The sequence below is a fragment of the Protomyctophum bolini genome (assembly GCF_963924005.1).
Source record: "Protomyctophum bolini genome assembly, chromosome: 23".
Classification (NCBI taxonomy): Eukaryota; Metazoa; Chordata; class Actinopteri; order Myctophiformes; family Myctophidae; genus Protomyctophum; species Protomyctophum bolini.
The window spans coordinates 7478114-7497421 of record NC_137884.1 but is presented as its reverse complement, the minus strand read 5'-3'; the positions used below and the strand labels follow the sequence as shown (position 1 = coordinate 7497421).

The window sequence follows — 19308 nt, the reverse complement described above, 5'->3', positions numbered from 1 at the left end:
GGGTAGATTTCTCTATTATAGCCTGAATGTGGGACAGTCAGATACTACATATTATTTACAACACACTGGAATATGCAGGGCAAATGGTAAATAGTGTATTTTGACATCAACTTTCTCCAACTCAATGAATGCTGCAGCTCGCCTCCTAACAGACTCCAGAAAGTTCGACCACATTACCCCTATTCTGGCCTCACTACATTGGCTGCCTGTTTCTTACAGAATTGATTTTAAAATACTCTTATTCACGTTCAAAGCTAGGTCCGGCCTTGCTCCATCATACTTATCTGACCTACTCGACCCTTACGAGCCAGCTCGTGTACTAATATCATCCGGAACGGCCCTTCTGACCATAAAAGCAGGCTGCAAAAAAACTGTAGGCGACCGGGCATTTGCGATCAGGGCACCGTCACTCCCCCCCACTGCCCCTGGAGATCAGGCTTGCAGAGTCTGTGTCGACAAATCTCTTCTATTGTATTATATGTACAGTGGGATTATATGTATATACAATGACCCTTCCGACACCAACACTAGGGGAGCCCGGGTTCGAACTGTGGCCGCTCTACCCCTGAGCCACTGCCACCCCTCAGGCCCCGATATCATCATGGGCCCCTGCCGCCCATAGTGCCTACGACTGCACTACACTGTGCTCTCGCTGCATTTTACTGTATGAATATGATTGTCTCTCTCTCTCTCTCTCTCTCTCTCTCTCCTGGGGGTGTTTGCTTGGCACAAAATAAGTTTGAAAACCATTGGCCTACATTGTAAATTGTAAATCACCTCTGTCGGGTGGAAACCCTGTATGTCCAAAACTGTTTCTTTTCAGGATTCAAATGAAAAAGCATCACAAGTTGCAGATCTACAAGCTTCATGCTTTTGTGTGAATAAATAAAACATGTGAACCGAGCGGTGCAGAGAATGTGTATGCTGGCCAAACAGACAGACATACATACGCACATAGGGACAAATTCACAACGGAACTATACGACCAGGTGTAAATGAAATGCGTAATGATATCGTATTTATCCATCCGATAAATCTCACAAGTCATTTACCAAAGGTGGCGTAATGACTTAATTTGTGCGGATCGCCCGTGTATCTCTTTCCCCAAGCGATTCGCCTGGTGTCGCCTGGTATAATTGAACATCCACGCCCATTCCACGCCATATAAGGCAACAGGAAATATCTTTCCTTGGGTGAAAAAGGTCACCATAACCGAGCATACAACGGTGAACACGATGGTCCGCGATGCACCGCGCTGCATGCATGAACTGGTAGATCAGCTTATTTTGACTGGCGAGTGCCAAGTCTCTCGCAATGTCAACTGACTGAAGGTTTAAAAAGTATAGGCTACTCTCATAACGCAACTAGTTCATGTATTGATTTAAGTAGGCCTAAGTTCAAGCTCGATCAGGACCAAGGCTATACTTGGCAATTATATTATGAAAGTCCTTTCTATGGAACAATTGCACACTCGCACTTTGACTGCGGTCCTTTGGATTACTATCATATCCCTGTTGTATAGGCTACATCTGAATGATGCCTATATGGGGAATTAACCAGGTGGGGAAGCACCTGTCAACCTCATCAATATACATTATAATAAATTAATACCACAACGCAAATATAGGCAGATAGGTGCTCATGCAGCAAAAGCAATAGTCTATTTAATAATAGATAATAATAAGTGGTTTCCTCACCGGGGGGAAGTAGGTGCCCTTGGTGCTGGACGAGCTGCTGGACGACGCCCCGGTCACGTGGGCGCGGTCGTACGGCGGGCCGCTGCTCCCGCCCATGATGCTGAGGGAGCCAATCACAGACTTCCCTCTGGACATGCCTGCAATTTTTGGCAGTACATTTTGATTTTTAGTTTAGTCATAGTCATATTGTAGTCATCTGAAACGTCTAGTTTTAGTCGAGTAAATGCCATGGGATTTTAGTCGACTAAATCTACAGTTTTTTGCAGACAAAAATGCATTTTTTCGGGCTTTGATGCCGTCGTAATGGATGATTTTACGCTTGCTGAAAAATATTTTCAGCAAGCGTCAAATCATCCCCCAGAGCGGCCCTCCTCAGAGTAACTACAGGGGGTCCCGCCAATCTTTGTGTGATGGGGAAGATTAGTCGAAAATAGCAGATCTACAAGCTCACAAATCCCCTGAGAGTTGGTGTAGACTAGAGGGAAAGGGGCAGACCAAGTATAGAGCCTATATAGACTATATCGAGAGTTTAAAAGGTTAACTATCTGAAAATATAAATTAGCACGAATCCGACATATTATTAGACAAGATGTCAAACAAGTCTATGAACCTATCTATGTAAACTATGAGTAAAATCTGCAACTACATTTTATACCATTATACTAGATACGCTTCATCTGTACCTCGGCTAGGGGGGGTCGTTGGCCTGAAAAACATTAAAGACCCCTGCCCTAATGAGACCTAGAAAGAACCCAATGCGCCGGGGGCCTCCATGCACTGTGCCCGCCCAGCCTACTGTACCTGGCAGTGACCCGGACAGGGAGCTGGGGTGAGGGACGTAGCCCAGGGGGACGGAGGACTACTGTACCTGGCAGTGACCCGGACAGGGAGCTGGGGTGAGGGACGTAGCCCAGGGGGACGGAGGACTACTGTACCTGGCAGTGACCCGGACAGGGAGCTGGGGTGAGGGACGTAGCCCAGGGGGACGGAGGACGGGCCGTGGACCACGAAGTCGTTGGTGACCGTGTCGCCGTCGTCCTTCATCTGCGGACACAGCACCCGCTGGCACACGAAGTAGACGGCGCCCACCACGAACAGCGCCATGACCACGCCCACGATGGAGCCGATGGTGTTGGAGGGCGGAGGAGGCGGCTCCGTGGGATCTGGGAGGAGTGCAAAAATCCCAATAAATACTTTGGTGTAGAAGGAAACGAGGGCACGCCAAAAACGGAGTCAACTCATGTCTGTTTTACTAAGTATAGAAGGTTTCATTGGTTATGACCTATATATCAGGGCTACTCTACTTAATGGAGATAAATTATCCCTGGATGTAAAGATCCCATAGCTGGTGGGGACTGAGGCGTTGCATAGCAACCGGAGCAATGCTAAAAGTTAAATTGACAGTCGCCACTTTCATATATTGAGTATACGGGGGGGGGGGGGGGGTTACGAACATGTACGTAGTTGGCACCTGCCGTACCCTAGTGGCGGGTCCGAATATGTTCGTAGATGCTGCAGAAAGAATTAAGATGGCTCAGGGGCCACTCGGAAAATTCCAAAAGTCCAAGGGCTGCAGGTTCAAAATGTCAGTATTATTTTGAAATATTGTTCCCTTTGTGACACTTACAGCAGCCAAGCTCGTCAGAGTTGTCGGTACAGTCCATGTTGTGGTCACACTTCTTGTGCTTCCCGATGCACTGGCCATTGGAGCAGCTGAACTGGTCAGGAGGACAGCGCACTGGGAGGAAAACAGTTAAAGGGAGGGTTGAAGCATTTTCATTGTTGTATTGTATCCTACTGGCTCACCCATCCGTGAGGAGCCCCCACCGGGACGGCGTAGAGCCGGCCCCTCGTCCTACTCCTCCCACCCAACACTCCCAAATTTGGTTACATTTGTACACTCTCAGGCCTCTTTCAGACGGCGACGGTCTCCAGATAAAACGGTAAAGTCCCGTTGCGATAATGTCACTATGTGGCGGTAACAGGCTGCCAGATAGACCAGTCACCTACGTACAAGAAGAAGAACCAGAACCCCTTCACGCAACTATCAGGGTTTTTTTCTTTTGAATGACGCTTCCAGACCACAATGGAGTTGTGGCCGTCTCTGCCTGCTTTCTATAGAGTGCATAGAGCTCATTGTGTTCATATACTGTAGACGCTCAACAATGTGGTGGTGGGAAGCTACTTTGACACTGTGCCTCCCGCTAAAAAAATATTTTATCAAACAAAACTACATTGACATTAAAAAAAAAAAAGTCAAAACAAAACGATAAAATAAAAACTAACGACAAAAATGTAAAAACTGCAATAACCTGTTCCTGTTCTTCATGGCAGTTGTTGTAATGCAGTGGTTTTCTTCATATTATTAAACAAATGGACCCTTGATCATTAACTCTTGAGAGCGTCAAATTAAACTACGCTCTCAAGAGTTAAATTATTGTTAAACATCTGCCTTAATTAATTTACAAGAAGTCTACATTTCTACTATTTAGAGAGAGAGAATGTAGAATACATTTTATTTTAATCAACGTTTGCCTGTTATCTCTCCTATGGTAGTGGAGAAAATCGTATCCAACTACAACAAAAAGTTTTGTGTCTGAGAGGCTAAATGTCATGGTGGTCCGTGACTCAAATGCCGAATACATAATGGACCTTGAAAACCACTGTTCTAATGTCCAAACAGCAATAACTCGGGTTCCTTCTCACCTTCACATTTGTTCTCGTCAGAGCGGTCCTGGCAGTTGTTCTCTCCGTTGCAGCGCAGACTCAGGTCCACACACTGCCTGCTGTCACACTGGAACTCCGTCTCGGAGCACACGGGGCAGTCCTCCTCGTCGCTGCTGTCGTCGCACTCGGGGTAGCCGTCGCAGCGCCACGCCAGCGGGATGCAGTCCACCTCGCCGCTGGTGCACGAGAACTGCTCTGGGGAGCAGGTGGGGGGCTCTGAGAGAGAGAGAGAGAGAGAGAGAGAGATTAGTTAGCAGGACAGACGTACTCGGACAGCTTCAAGAAACGCGAGCTAGACCTACGCTGTAGACCCTATCGTTTTTTGGTGGGATTTTGCAGGATTTTGGCAGAAGCTCCACTCTAGGAAATGAGTCAGTTTACAAATCAGTTTACATTCTCCGTGAATGTTGTGATTGGTGGGGAAAATATAGTATCCGGGGGAAATACATCTGATGGATGTTCCGGACCGACACTTCCGCCGATAGCGTCTTTTCCTTAAGTTGTCACCAGGCTTTTCTCTTCGCAGATGAGTAAGTCTGGGACCGAGGCTTGCTAGAGGGTAACTGTTGTAAGGCAGGCAGGCGTGCAAGGTGTGCAGGCAAAGATCAGCTTTGGCAATGGATACAAAAAGTGATCTGAGTGGTGATGTGACTTCATCCTGTTTTGTCGAAACGTTTTCTCTTACACCATTCGGAGACGCAATAGAAATATTTCTGTCTATAAGTCTATAAACAATATTTTCAATTGTTTGGCAAGATGTTAATTATATTACCCAGCCCTTGAGGCATGTTCTCTTATCCGACGCAGTGGGTGTTACTACATGGTCGTCAAAAAAATTCAAGTCCCTCTACAACAAATACCTCTACAAAAAAGACATGTCGGTGGCCAACTGGGCCGCACGCGTACCTCCACAGGAGAGCTCGTCCTGCAGCAGCACCAGGTGGACGGGGCAGGAACAGCGGGTGGTCCCGTCGCCCTTCACTATGCAGATGTGGGTGCATCCTCCATTGTCCCAGGTGCATGGGTGTTTACCTGGAGACAAGGACATTTGGGTCAGCAAAGGAAACCATGAATCTTATCTGCATATAGCCTATAGCTGTTGATCCATTGTTATTACCTCCAAATATGCCAGACACGCAGATTTAAAATAGTATAGATGGGTCATAAGAGCCCAAAGTTCACAGCGGGGGGGGGGGGGGGGGGGGACAGACATACTGTACGTGTACTGTACATCAAGCTGCCTCACGCTACAGAAACAGGAGATATAGCACGCCACCGAGTATTCAAACTCACTGTATTCCCTCATGTCCAGCTCGCGCACGGCGTGGATGTCGCTCAGGTACGCGATGCGGGCCTGGATCTTGGTGCGGCCCTCCCGCGTGGTCTTGTCGATCCGCTCGATCATCTGCTGCTGCCGGTCGATCCAGTAGAGGTGGTTCCCGAAGACGGTGAGGCCCACGGGCTGCAGGATGTTGGAGTCCTCGATCACGATGCGGTTGGCCCCTGGTGTTGGAAACGGCACGGGGTCAGAGGAGAACAACCACGGTGTGAAGTGAGGGGCGCTCTTATCATCGTACATCAATTTATGTTTTAGCCGACATTTGACATTGCTACATGAGGTACATACAGTAAGGTGGTGCCTTATTGGCCAAGCGCTCCCTCGAAGCGGTTAGCCGATTTGCTCTTTTACATATGACATACGTTTTCCATTCAATGTCAATGGCGTTTAATGTTTTGATGTTTAATTTACGTCATATTTAGCGGAATTCTAACGTCATTTCTCCGTTCATCGTCAATGGAAAAACTTGAGACGGTCGGGGACTTCCCTTACCATGGTCAATGGCAAATCTTGAGACGTGTGGGGAGAAAAGCTGTTTATAGAAGGGGCTAATGCCACTTAAAAATAAGGCTCATAGAGAGAGGAAACAGAAACGGGTGTCAAACTGACGCGTGTGGGGGTTAAAGGAGAGGTGGGGAAGTGATACGGTGAGATTGAACAATGTTAAAAATGAGATACTGTCAGAAATATAGATATCTTTTTGCGGTTTCAGTTGAATTGGTTTATTTCTAGATGCGTGGCTACTGACCATACAGGGTAGGCACCTGCAGCGCCACAGCGTATAAAATACGCACAAGAAGGTATTTATTTCCTCAAGCATTCAGCCTGTATAGCATGTTCTTACTTTAGAATTTTTATATCAAAGGCAAAGTGCGGTAGCCTGACACTCAGCCTGAATTTTCATTTCGTTTCACTCCATTATTCAGTCTGAACGCCCTCCCATCTACAACCGTTTCTGGGATGGGCGTTGCCAAAGAGGCAGTCTTCGGTGATTGGTTCATACCAACCAATCAGAATAGTAGGAAAGCAGATGGCATTGTGTCAATCATGTGGCTATGGCTAACCTGTTTGCTAACCAAACAAACGCAGCCAACGAGCGCTACTAGTATGTAAACAAAAGCGGTAAAATATGTCGGATGATGATGTTTATAAAATCGCTCGTGTCTGTAAAGAAATTATTTATCATACGTCGATTTAATAGCCAGATTGATACGGCCGTGAGTTACCGCAGTGGGGGCAGCCATGTTTGTTTGTGTCTGGACGGCACTGTTGTTTGACGTCATCGAGTTGAAACGACGCTGATTCGTCGGTTGGATTTCCAACCGAGTCTGAGATCTCCTTCGGGAGCGTCACCAGACCCTAATCGCCTGAACATAAATTTTTAATGTGGCGAGCGATTCAGGGGTTGGAGGCAGGCTAAAAGTGCGGAGGACTCCCAGTAAACCCCCTGAAGGTCTACTGGGAGCCCCCGGGACCCCACTTTGAGAACCATAGGGCTAGAGGAACGGTAATGTTTGTGAAATCGACTCCCACCCATGATGCACAAACATCTGCCCCAGGAGGACCACAGAGGGCCTATTAGTTTTAGTGTTTATTATTGTAATATGGGGTAGTCAGCAGAAATAGTAACCCTATTGCATGGTTTCCTCTGCCATCGGTGTGTGAATGTGTGCGTGTGTGAATGGGTGAATGTAAAGCGCCTTGCATAAAGGCACCATATAAATGCACTATTTACCATTTTTAACTACAATAAGCCTGGGACGTGACTCCCCTTCCCCCTCCTCTCTGTCACACAAGCAGAGAGGATCTCTCAGATCTGTAGGATCTCTCCTCTAGCAGCTCTGACGGTGCAGTCAGTCACTCAAGAGTGTTTGCTTTGCAGCCCACGGCCGTCCCTCCCTTCTCTTCCCTTCCCCGTTTTTTCCCAAGGATCGCTGCAGATGGTTCGCATTCCTGTCAGCCTGTGTGGGGCACCAGAGAATGGCTGGAATGTGCTGAGCGCAGGGCTCCGAGCCAAGAGCTCTCCTCGCCAGGCACAATGCTCCCCCGTGTCCTTAAGGACTGCGGAGCCCCCCCCCCCCCCCACCCCCCACACACTCTCCGTGGTGGTTCACACATTTGCTCCTCGCTTCTCTCCTTATAGTGTCAAACCCCCCCCCCCCCTCCGCCCCAAATGGGATTCATACTGCTGGCTAGACTTCCCCAAGGCTTCCCTGGGATCATGTGAAGTGGAACAGAATCTTGTTGAGTTGAGTTGTGCTGCCCTCAAGAGTTTGATAACCCCCCCCCCCACACACACACACACACACACACACACGCATTTCTGTGAGTGCGAGCGGCTGCAAACAAAACGCCAAATGATCTACGGCTCAATGATTAATCCCATGTTAATTATCAGTAATACACGATGCTGCGACATCGAGCAACACTGGCGGAACAGTCGGCGCACAGTCCCGTTTCACAGCTGCTTATCAGCATCAGCGTGCAGACAAGACTGTCCACATGGGGGGGGGGGGGTGGGATTAATTCTTTCTGTGCCACGCTCAGCGTTAGCAGAGTGTAGGTAAACCCTGCCAGGGGGATTTTGCTCATTTATTCATTTACCGTTTCCCAGCCTGGAAGACCACCGGTGTAACGATCGGCTATTATTAGCGTTAGCTCACGCTCTTTACCTTTCACCAGGTGCGTTAACATGTCGGGAGCGATGCTGGGGGTGACGGAGGCGTTGCCTAGAAACCGGACCAATGTTAAAAGCTGATTTTCGTTGTGGTGTAAAGGGGGGGGTATGAAAATATCCGTAGCTGGCAAAAAAAAATTGTCCCGGCGGCTAAATTGTGGAGGGGGTAAAAAATAAAAGCACAGGAGACTCACCGGAGAGGTCGCTGCTCTCGATGCGCCTCAGGTCCGAGTCCACCCAGAACAGCTTGCCCATCTCGTTGTCGATGGCCAGCGCCACGGGCTTGCCCAGGCCGCTGAAGAACAGCACCTCGCGCTCCGTGCCGTCCAGAGCGGCGCGCTCGATCTTGGGCGATCTGTCCAGCAGGTTGGTGAAGTACATGTACCTGCAGCGGAGAGGAGGAACCGCACGGTGTCAAAGATAACCTCGCGTCACCAGGCTTTCCACCTCAGGGGGAAAGCCTGGTCTGTGTTACAACATTGCCGTGTGAACCGGTCTGGAGCGGATGATATCGTTAGGTCATGTTGTAGTCATTGTTTTGTAGTCATCATCAGGCAGGAACCATCATCTGGAACGTCCTTTCCCTCAAACCGGAAGAACAACAATAAAAGCTCTCGTAGCGTGTTGCTTTTATTGAGAGAATTCCGTTTGAGGAAAAAGGAAGTTCCAGATTGATGGTTCCTGCCTTTTGACTACAAACAATGACTACAACATGGCGTAGCGATATCATCCGCTCCCGACCCGATCCTGAACCCGAAAAGGTATGCTGCTCAGGTTAGTGTAAAGAAGTAGGGTCCGGGGACCAAACGGACCCGTCATTATCCTTAGATTTTTACAATATACATTGGGGGTCAGGATCTTGACGCGCACCTATGGTAACTTCATTCTACAGGCCACAGGTTTCTACGTTACACCTTTGTTTTTTTGTTTCGTTTTTCCCGTGTCGCTAGAACGAGACTGGTCGAGCTTCTAGTTTACTTAAGGACTGGAGTTAAGAACAATTTTGAGGGATTTGTATTTTGTACTTTACTTCAAGTTCCGATACTTTTACTTCTACTCCACTACATCTCAGACGCAAATATTGTACTTTTACTCCACATGCAATTATTTGAAAACGTTAGTAACTTTGTACATTTTGATCATTATTATTAATATCACTGCATAGATATTAGCCTGGAATCTCTGTGTTGAACCTTCGTTTCAAATCTGGGGACCAGAACATCTGCGATTCTGTGCGCTTCATTTGCAAGGAAACCACACAATGACAGAGAGAGACAGTGTTGGCAGTGTTATGTGAAATTGTATTTGTACTTTACTTGACTATTTCAAATTTCCAATATTTGGACTTTTACTCCACTACAATAATTTGAAAACTGTATATACTAGTTACTTTGTAGAATTGTGTGATTATTACCAAAACATAAAGTAACCACTTCAGCCCTATATACATTTAGCCGATCTACAAGCTCACAATGCGTTGTGAGCTTGTACTGTAGCTTGCTATTTTCAAAAGAATATTATACATTTGAAAACTTGAAATGGGACATTTCTCATTATGACTACTTCATACTTTTGGTACTTTAAGTACATTTTGATACCAATATGTTTGAATTTTTTTACTCAAGTAAAATGTATTATTCCAGACTTTTACTTGTAACAGAGTATTTCTATATTGCAGTATTGATACTTTTACGTAAGTAAAAACGTGAGTACTTCCCCCCCCCCCCCCCCCCCCCATCACTGGCTGTTTGGAGCCCGGGTCCCGGGAGGAAACCCTGCAATTTTGGTTCGAGAAAAAAACCTAAAAAAGCAGAAGAAAGCGACTGGCTTTGGCACGGTGGAGCCGAGATGGCTTTTTGGGAGATTCATGAGCGTGAATGAAGGAAAACAAATTACCGTGTGATTAGGAACATGGCTTTTGTTACCGCTCCACTGCCTCCAAAATATGACCCAACACTGTCGAGTTTGGACGAGGGAGGATGCACAATAATGGAAAACAAAAGAGTCTGGAAAAGAAATCTCTCTTTTTTTGTTTTACACAAAACTAGACAATGTTCTGATCCATGATGGATCAAATTTGGTCAACAAAAGCGGTCATAATTTACATTGGCATAAAGGGTTGCAGTGCATGGCGCCTGCTGTTAAAACCGAGGCAAGATGAGTCATTGAGCGATGTACAGGCAGAACTTGTGCAATTGTTGTCTTGTGCCTCGTTATTGTGTTGTACTGGGGGTCAGGGCGGCAGTGGCTCAGGAGGTAGAGCGGCCACTTGGTGAACCGTTTGGTTCCCAGTTCGATCCCGGGCTCAAGTGTCCTTGAGACAAGACAATGAACCCCGGGCCTAATTGCTCCCGATGAGCAGGTTGGTGCATTGCATGGTTTCCCCCGCCGTCGGTGTATGAATGTTGTGTGTGAATGGGTGAATGTCAAACGGATAAAGGCGCTATATGAATGCACCATTTATTTACCATGGCCTCGTCTTGGCCAGGTCTCGCTTGAAAATGAGGTCTCGAACCTCAATGTGATTTCTAAATAAAGGTTGCATCCATTTTCAGATGAATGTATAGAGGGGTTTTATTTATTGAGAATAGCAGATCTACAAGCTCATAGCTATGGCTTTTCAGAGTAAAATCTGCCTCATCTGCTGGGCACTCTAGCTCCTATATTTTTTTTAAACTCCAAGGCATAAAAACTGTTCATATATATGTTTGTATAGAGATAATGGAAGCAAATTAATCGGTTTTCATTATGGATCATTAGAAAGCACTTTGTTTGGTAAGTCACACAGTGAGGGGGAAATAAACCACGTATTGGAATCAAAACGCATCAGTAATCGATTTATAATCGAATCAGAGCCCTCAGACACGGAATCGATTCGTCGGGTACTAAAGGATTTCCACCACTTAATCATTTCCACCACACAGTTCAAAAGATGTTCCAGAAACGCCAAGAACAGAACATCAACACACCATAGAGCTTGGTGGTTGGTTCACCAGGTGGTTACTGTACTGAATACCGGAGAACAGAACATCAACACACCATAGAGCTTGGTGGTTGGTTCACCAGGTGGTTACTGTACTGAATACCGGAGAACAGAACATCAACACACCATAGAGCTTGGTGGTTGGTTCACCAGGTGGTTACTGTACTGAATACCGGAGAACAGAACATCAACACACCATAGAGCTTGGTGGTTGGTTCACCAGGTGGTTACTGTACTGAATACCGGAGAACAGAACATCAACACACCATAGAGCTTGGTGGTTGGTTCACCAGGTGGTTACTCTACTGAATACCGGAGAACAGAACATCAACACACCATAGAGCTTGGTGGTTGGTTCACCAGGTGGTTACTGTACTGAATACCAACAACATAGAGCTTGGTGGTTGGTTCACCAGGTGGTTACTCTACTGAATACCGGAGAACAGAACATCAACACACCATAGAGCTTGGTGGTTGGTTCACCAGGTGGTTACTGTACTGAATACCAACAACATAGAGCTTGGTGGTTGGTTCACCAGGTGGTTACTGTACTGAATACCAACAACATAGAGCTTGGTGGTTGGTTCACCAGGTGGTTACTGTACTGAATACCAACAACATAGAGCTTGGTGGTTGGTTCACCAGGTGGTTACTGTACTGAATACCAACAACATAGAGCTTGGTGGTTGGTTCACCAGGTGGTTACTCTACTGAATACCGGAGAACTCGCAGCAGCGAAAAGTGGAGAGAAACAAGTCTCAGTGTCTTCATCGTTATGCTAACATGCAGTCTTCATCAGTATAGTATGTCAAACCCACAGATGTTAAAGTTCATTTCCAAAGTGATCAAATTATGTTGTGCAAGTAAATGGTCAGCTAGATAATGATAAAAAGGTGAGCATATGAATACCAATGATATTTCAGGATATTGTTTACTAACGAATTACGGTACATTGTTTCGGTACTTCATCTAGTGTAAACGCTAAACAACTACCCTCTCTCTCTCTCTCTCAATTCGATGCAATTTAAACAAAGGTGAAGTAAAACTAAAATGCACTAAACCGCGGCGAGTCGGATAAAACCGCGGCGAGTTCCTCCGGTTCCCACTGTACTGACCCTCTCTCCGGGTTGACCACGATGGCGCGGGGCCTGTCGTGCTCGCCACGCAGCACCACGCCCACGCGGCTGCCGTCGGTGCGCGTCACGTTGATGACGTTGGTCACCTCGCTGGTCCAGTAGATGAAGCGGCTGTAGATGTCCATGCTCAGGTCGTACGGCTGCAGGCCCACGTTGGGCCCGCCCACCGAGCTGGACACCACCGTCATGCTCTGCAGGGGAGAGGGGGGGCAGGTTAGATATTTATTTTTTGGTTGGCCTCCTTCTGCACCGTACTCCTTGCCGTTTCGAGCATGCGCACTGCCATTTACTTCCTTGTTTACGGCCTCAAAAGAATGGCTCGTAACTCCTAACCTAGGGAACTCTCCATGGTTTTATACCAGAAGGATATTCCGTCTATATTCAGTCTTCATTTCTGACTTCAGCATACATCTCGTTTGGAATATAAACACTACTAGAGAGACTTTGGCGTGACCAGCGTGACATAAGAATGGAAGATTATGCCTCCCGGTTTTTGGGGGGAACAAAGGAGGGGGTGGGAACGACCATTCAGAGTAAAATCTGCCATATCTGCTGGCACTCTAGCGCCTATATTTTGAAATATGCTGGCGCATCCGTTGTGTTAATTATCCCTTGCCTATGAATAATCGACAGATTTTGTTCACTTATTGAAAACGACGGTACAGTGGAGTGGGCCGCGGGCCGCCACCTCCTAGTCGTCGTCCGATTGGTTACCATGTTGCCGTCCTCCTGCGCGCGGCGGATGACGTTCTGCTTGGAGTCGATCCAGTACAGCTGCTTGTCCAGCGGGTCGTAGTCGATGGCGCGCACGTTGCGCAGGCTGTGGATGGGCAGGATGATGTCGGGACTCTGCTGCTCGTCCATCACCATGCGGTTGATGGCCGTCTTCTGGCTGAACAGCAGGAAGGACGTGGGAGCTGAGAGGAGAGGAGAGGAGGCGAGGAGAGGATAGGAGAGGAGGGGGCGACAAGAGACGGAAGCAGAGGTCGTGAGTAGGCCTGTCACGATTATTACATAATCGTCTTAATCGCAATTATTTGAGATAATTGCAATAGTATTGTCATAATTGTCTCTATGTTAAAACATTTTCATACGTTAAAAAAGCTTCGTGACTTTACCCGTAATTTCCGGACTATTAAGCGTACCTGAATATAAGTCGCACGAGCAAAATTTAGGGAAAACAACAAATGTGTACAGTATACAAGCTGCACTGGACTATAAGCCGCAGGTGTTTTAACCCATATGCTGCCACCTGCTGGACGCAGAGCCAACCGCAGACTGCCGACTAGCATCGGCTCGGCATAGATCTACAAGCTCACAACGTGTCGCTTCACACAGCGCTGTGGGCTTGTAGATCGGCTATTTCAACTACTTACAAACGTGAAGTTAAAAATATATAAAATAAAGGGATCCACAAAAATGGGTCTGCACTCTGCGACCCACAAATGGGTCCCAGCGAGGTACCATGTGTTGCCCAACGCTGGTCGTTATCATTTTGAGGCATTGGCTCCTTTACTTTTTTTTATTATTATTATTTGCAGTAAACATTTTCCAATTAAGTGTCAAAACCGCTCTAGGCCCGGTCAGACAAGGACAACCGCTCAAAGCTTGTTGCGGTTTTTTTTGCTGCTCAAGAAAAAGAAAAATGCCGCTATCGCAGGCCTATAAAAACATCTAACAAAAGGCGAAGGCTAGCCATTGAATGCGCTGCCAACGCTAGTCCATTGTTACACGGGCAACACATGTTTGCGCGCACACACACACACACACACACACACACACACACACACACGCACACACACACACACACACACGCACACGTAAAGCCTGGCCTCCCCCGGGGAGCCTCTGGCTGATTAGGGAAAAAATATATTTTACTATGTCAAAACACGGAGACGGAGGGAGAGCTGGGATTTAAACTGGGCCTCAGTTTCCAGGCCCGTGCCAAGTTGGCAGAGTGGTGGAGCCGACCGCAACGTGCTTTAAAAAGAAAATACCCCCATCCATCCATCCATCCACCCATCCACCCATCCATCCATCCAGTCATCGGCCGTTCGTATACTGCTGCAGAACTGCTGCTTTCAATCTGGGAGCTGCAGTGCAGAGCCAAGCGGCCGACAGTCCCCTACCCTACCCAGCACGGACCCTGTGCCCCTTGCCCCCCCATGTGTGACCACTTTAAGAGGACACACCAGGTCTTAAAAGTGCCACACAAACTGTCAGGTTGCATCTACGGCGCACTCACAAAAGCAGAGGCTCTAAATATTTGGGATATCCGATCCGTCTTCTTGTGTGGTGTGTGGTGCGTGCGTGCACATGCATTACTGTACTTTTGTCTGGGCCAAATGGCCCCACAAGCATAGCAGAAATTTGAGAAATAAGACATTGGCGAGGAGCGTTTTCCTGGTCCTCAGAAGAGAAGTGGTTGTTTTATGGTTAAAACATGTATTTTAGAGCTAGGCTTACTATTAGGAAATGACTCAAGTTTGGGGGTTAGGGTTAGGATCAGTCATTTCGATTTTGGGTTTAGTGGTTTTCCCTATTTTCTATTTCATTATATGACACGAATCCGAAAGTAGCCAATCTACAAGCCGTGAGCTTGTACAGTAGATACAGGCAATCTTTTCATTGCTGTCCTAAAATTGTTGATGCCCTCCTCACAAGTGTAGTGGTGACTGGTGATCCAGCCTAGGACATACCCACAGACTGGTTGTCGGAGGTTTTCAACAACTTGGGATGCCCGCCCAAAGACAAGGCAAAAAGGCTGGCAAAGTGTGCCATCTCTGCTGCCCTATATGGCGGAGCTGCCACTGCTTGTGCCCATGGAGGGCTAAGTGACATGTGTGTTATATCATGAGGACATATCCATGAGTTTGTGAATGTAACCTTTACTGCACCTAAATATTTGTGTGTGTGTGTGTGTGTGTGTGCGTGCATGTGTGTGTGTGTATTAACCACTTAAATCCCAGCATAATAGCAGATCGACAAGCTTACAGCGCGTCGTGCCATTTTTTCATGATTATTAGTGAGGACCTATTATATGAAGATAGGTTGAAAAGTGGTGAAGTGGTCCTTTGATGGGTTAAGTGCGTCAGAGTATCTCCCCCCCCCCACCCCCCCACATCCCCCTCTCTCACCACTGCAGGTCTTGTTGTCGTGGTTGAGCGAGTAGTGGGCGGGGCAGCCGCACACGTAATCGCTGACGGGCACGGCGAGGCACAGGTGCGAGCAGTGGCCGTTGGTGGCGGCGCAGGCGTTCCAGCCGCCCTGCCGCGACGAGTGGAACACCAGGATGTCCATGACGTAGTCCAGGTGGCCCTGGATGACCGTGCGGTTCTGCCCGCTGGTCTTGTTGGCGCGCTCGATGCTGCGCTGGCTCCAGTCCGTCCAGTAGATGTAGTCCTGGTACTGCGTCAGGCCGAAGGGGTGCGGCAGGTCGTCGGCGATCACCTCGCGCTCCTGGCCTGGGGAGTGGAGAATCAGAATCAACTTTAGGATATGTCAGTGGTTCCCAAAGTTCCCTCAAGGAGCCCCAGGATTCCGTAGCCTAATTCATGTCAAACTGGGGGTCCTTGAAATTAAACGGGTTGAGAATCACTGCTAGAGCCGTAAAAATATCTTCTCTTATGGGGGTCCCTGGCATATCTCTTCAAATGGGGGTCCACGGGCTAATTAGTGTCAATTTGGGGGTCCTTGTCATGAAAAAGAATGAGAACCACTGGGGTAGGTAGGTAGTACGCTCACAAAAAAACATGCAGTGGAATTTGCCCTTCGCTAAACCCCAGCCCAAAAGCCAAATAGTTTAGCAAACGTTGCTAGGCAAGCTCCCGTCACCTCATAGCCGTCAATGTTATTTGCATGGCTGTGTTGTTGATCACATACACAGCTTAACTTCGGGAAAGTTACACGACTGACCCACCCAGGTGATGGCAATAATACTAATCATCGTAACTCCCGTCAGGCGGTCGTTAAATTGATTGAGTTGGATGCAGTTTCTCCCTCAAAAATGTCCTCGTATTTCTAGTTCATTTAAATAATGTCATGCACATTTTGTCCAGTGCATAGCCAATACTGCAGGCCTTGTTGACTGGATTTAGAAGACATTTTGAAGCTCTCGCTACTGGAATGATCGATTTCATTTTGAATTTATATGGAGTACTCCCATCATTTAACATGCATATCAATGGGTGAGAAGGACAGCTTGCCATCTCAGAGTGGAGTAGGTGGGGCTTAGCAAAATGAAACAGAAAGGGTGGGGGGTTATTAATGCAGAAATAGAGGGGGTAAACCTGTGGTTCTCCAACTTTTTAATGACCCCATCCAAAAAAGGGACCCCACTTTGAGAACCAGTAGCTGTCTAAACATCTGCCAGCAGGAAAAAAGGCTATTTTCTGTCCCTTCCTTCCAGATCCAACGTTGCCAAAAAGGCCGGGGCTATTTTCCTCTGCACACAAAATTGCTACTTGTTGCGCGGACCTCTGTAGCAGTGTAGCGCTCGGCCCCGGCCTAATAACAGTATCTGTGTGTGTGTGTGTGTGTGTGTGTGTGTGTGTGTGGTTGTTGTTTCGGCGAGGAGACATGCTGCGCCTGGTTTCTATCCTTCCACCGGCCCGTCCTGGGCAGTGGTGTAAAGTAACTAAGTACATTTACTTAAGTACTGTACTTAAGAATATGTTTCAGGTATTTGTACTTTCCAATTTCCAGTACTTTTACTTCTACTCCACTACATCTCAGAGGCAAATATTGCACTTTTACTCCACTACATTTATTTGAACACGACAACACGTTAGTTAATAGTTACTTTCATAATTTATTACAAAACACGTCAGCCCTATATACATTTCAGCCAAAATTATGTGTATACTTGTATACATTTGAAAACTTTAAATGGGATGGGACATTCTACATAGTGAGTACTTTTACTTTTGGTAAGTACATTTTGATGCAAATACTTTTGTACTTTTACTCGAGTAAGTTTTGAACTCCGGCTCTACATTGCAGTATTGACAAAAAAACATTTGAGCACTTTTTTCCTACCATTTTGTCGTGAGGTACATTTCAGGACAAGAGCAATAGTGGAAAGCAGCTTTTGTTTCAGTGGGTTTTTAGAACACCCCCCTCTTCTCCATTCTAAATATAGACGCAGGACAGGCACGATCCACTAATGGGAAACATATTCCTCTAACCGTCATCTGATACATGGTTGAAGCTCATAAGACTGTATATACTGTCCCTGTCGGGCACTACTTCTACTGTACATTAGGTAGTACATGAAAAGGGGCAGTGTTGATCTCGTCGACAAAACTATGACTACCTTTTTTCCACTGACGAAAACTAAATAAAAAACTAAGCTATGGTGCTTAAAACTGAGAATAAATATATTGACAATTTCGTCAACAAATACAAACTAGACTAAAATGTTAGGGAGGAGGAGGGGCCCAGGCGGTTAGCTCAACCGTCTGTAAACCTATAGGCTGCTGACGGCGTGGCGCAGCCCCCCCCCCCCCCCCTCCATTTCCTGTCAGTCTACTTTCAACCTATCAATAAAAGGCCCAAAAAATATAACTTTAAAATGTTAGCGAGGAGGGAGTAGTGGAGAAGAGATCCAGACTAAAACTACGACTAAAACACTAAAACATTTCACGTGACTGAAATAATGACAAAAACTAAGCAAAAATTGTATTAAAAAAAAAAAAAGTAAATCAAAATTCGCTGTCAAAATCAACACCGAGTAGTAGTAGTAGGACGCGTTCATATTCACCAAGCATGTTAGACGATTCAATCAGGGTAGTGTCCAGGTCGGTCCAGTAGAGGCGGCGCTCGGCGTAGTCGATGGTGAGGCCGTTGGCGCGGCCCACGTCGGGCACCAGCGTGATCCGACCCGTGCCGTCCATCGCAGAGCGGTCGATCTTGGGCTTGCCCCCCCACTCCGTCCAGTACATGAAACTAAAACAACAAAAACTGCGTGAGTACGCCTGTCACAATGATCACATAATGGCTTAAGCACAATCCTTTGAGATATGGCCTTTATTTATATGTTATTCTTTCCATGTGCCAATAATGGCGGAAATAGTATACTTGTTTTCTGAAAGACCTACCCAGCAAGCACGAATTAGTGACGTCTCTATCGGGGCCAGATCAAGTCAAACCAAGACTAGTCACATCTGGCCCAGAATATCACCTGATTTCAACAAACTTGAAACCCACTAAGACGGACGTCCCTGGATGAATCAGAGAGAGTCTGATCGAGGCCAGATCAACTTAAGTCATATCATAACTAGTCAGATCTGGCCCAGAATAAGATATATTATTTAAACTGGTGAAGAAGACGTCCTGGAAATGACGTAAAGATCATCCCCATATGGGCTGTGATCTGGCCTAGTCCTGAACGTAAAGATCATCCCCATATGGGCTGTGATCTGGCCTAGTCCTGAACGTAAAGATCATCCCCATATGGGCTGTGATCTGGCCTTGTCCTGAACGTCACCGGAAGACGTCATCATGACGTCATTTGACTTGCTGGGTATGTTTCTACATCAGTGGTTCTCAAACTATTTCAAGTCAAGGACCTCCGACCTAAGATAACATGTATTTATTTGGCTGCGAACTCCCCCATCTCAAAAAAAGAGTTTGTGCCAGGGAAGCATGGGGAAGCTATGAAGCAAAGATTTGAGATAAAAAAATGTTTGTTTTAAAAGTATAATATTCAAAAGATTAGAGAAAGATTGCAGATCTACAAGCTCATAGGG

At 46.8% G+C, this 19308-nt stretch overlaps 1 protein-coding gene across 1 annotated transcript in view; it reads right to left on the bottom strand.

The window, feature by feature from the left end:
• lrp6 (low density lipoprotein receptor-related protein 6) overlaps nt 1-19308 on the bottom strand; it is an 87413-nt gene that overhangs the window by 10936 nt on the left and 57169 nt on the right. The window contains exons 12-22 of the mRNA XM_080757462.1: nt 18321-18505; nt 15697-16023; nt 13274-13476; nt 12539-12750; nt 8635-8825; nt 5718-5927; nt 5331-5456; nt 4404-4640; nt 3325-3435; nt 2633-2860; nt 1698-1834 (exon numbers count right to left, since the gene is read on the bottom strand). Of these exons, the coding sequence (XP_080613588.1) occupies nt 1698-1834; nt 2633-2860; nt 3325-3435; nt 4404-4640; nt 5331-5456; nt 5718-5927; nt 8635-8825; nt 12539-12750; nt 13274-13476; nt 15697-16023; nt 18321-18505 (2167 nt within the window). The remainder of the gene's footprint in view (nt 1-1697; nt 1835-2632; nt 2861-3324; nt 3436-4403; nt 4641-5330; nt 5457-5717; nt 5928-8634; nt 8826-12538; nt 12751-13273; nt 13477-15696; nt 16024-18320; nt 18506-19308) is intronic.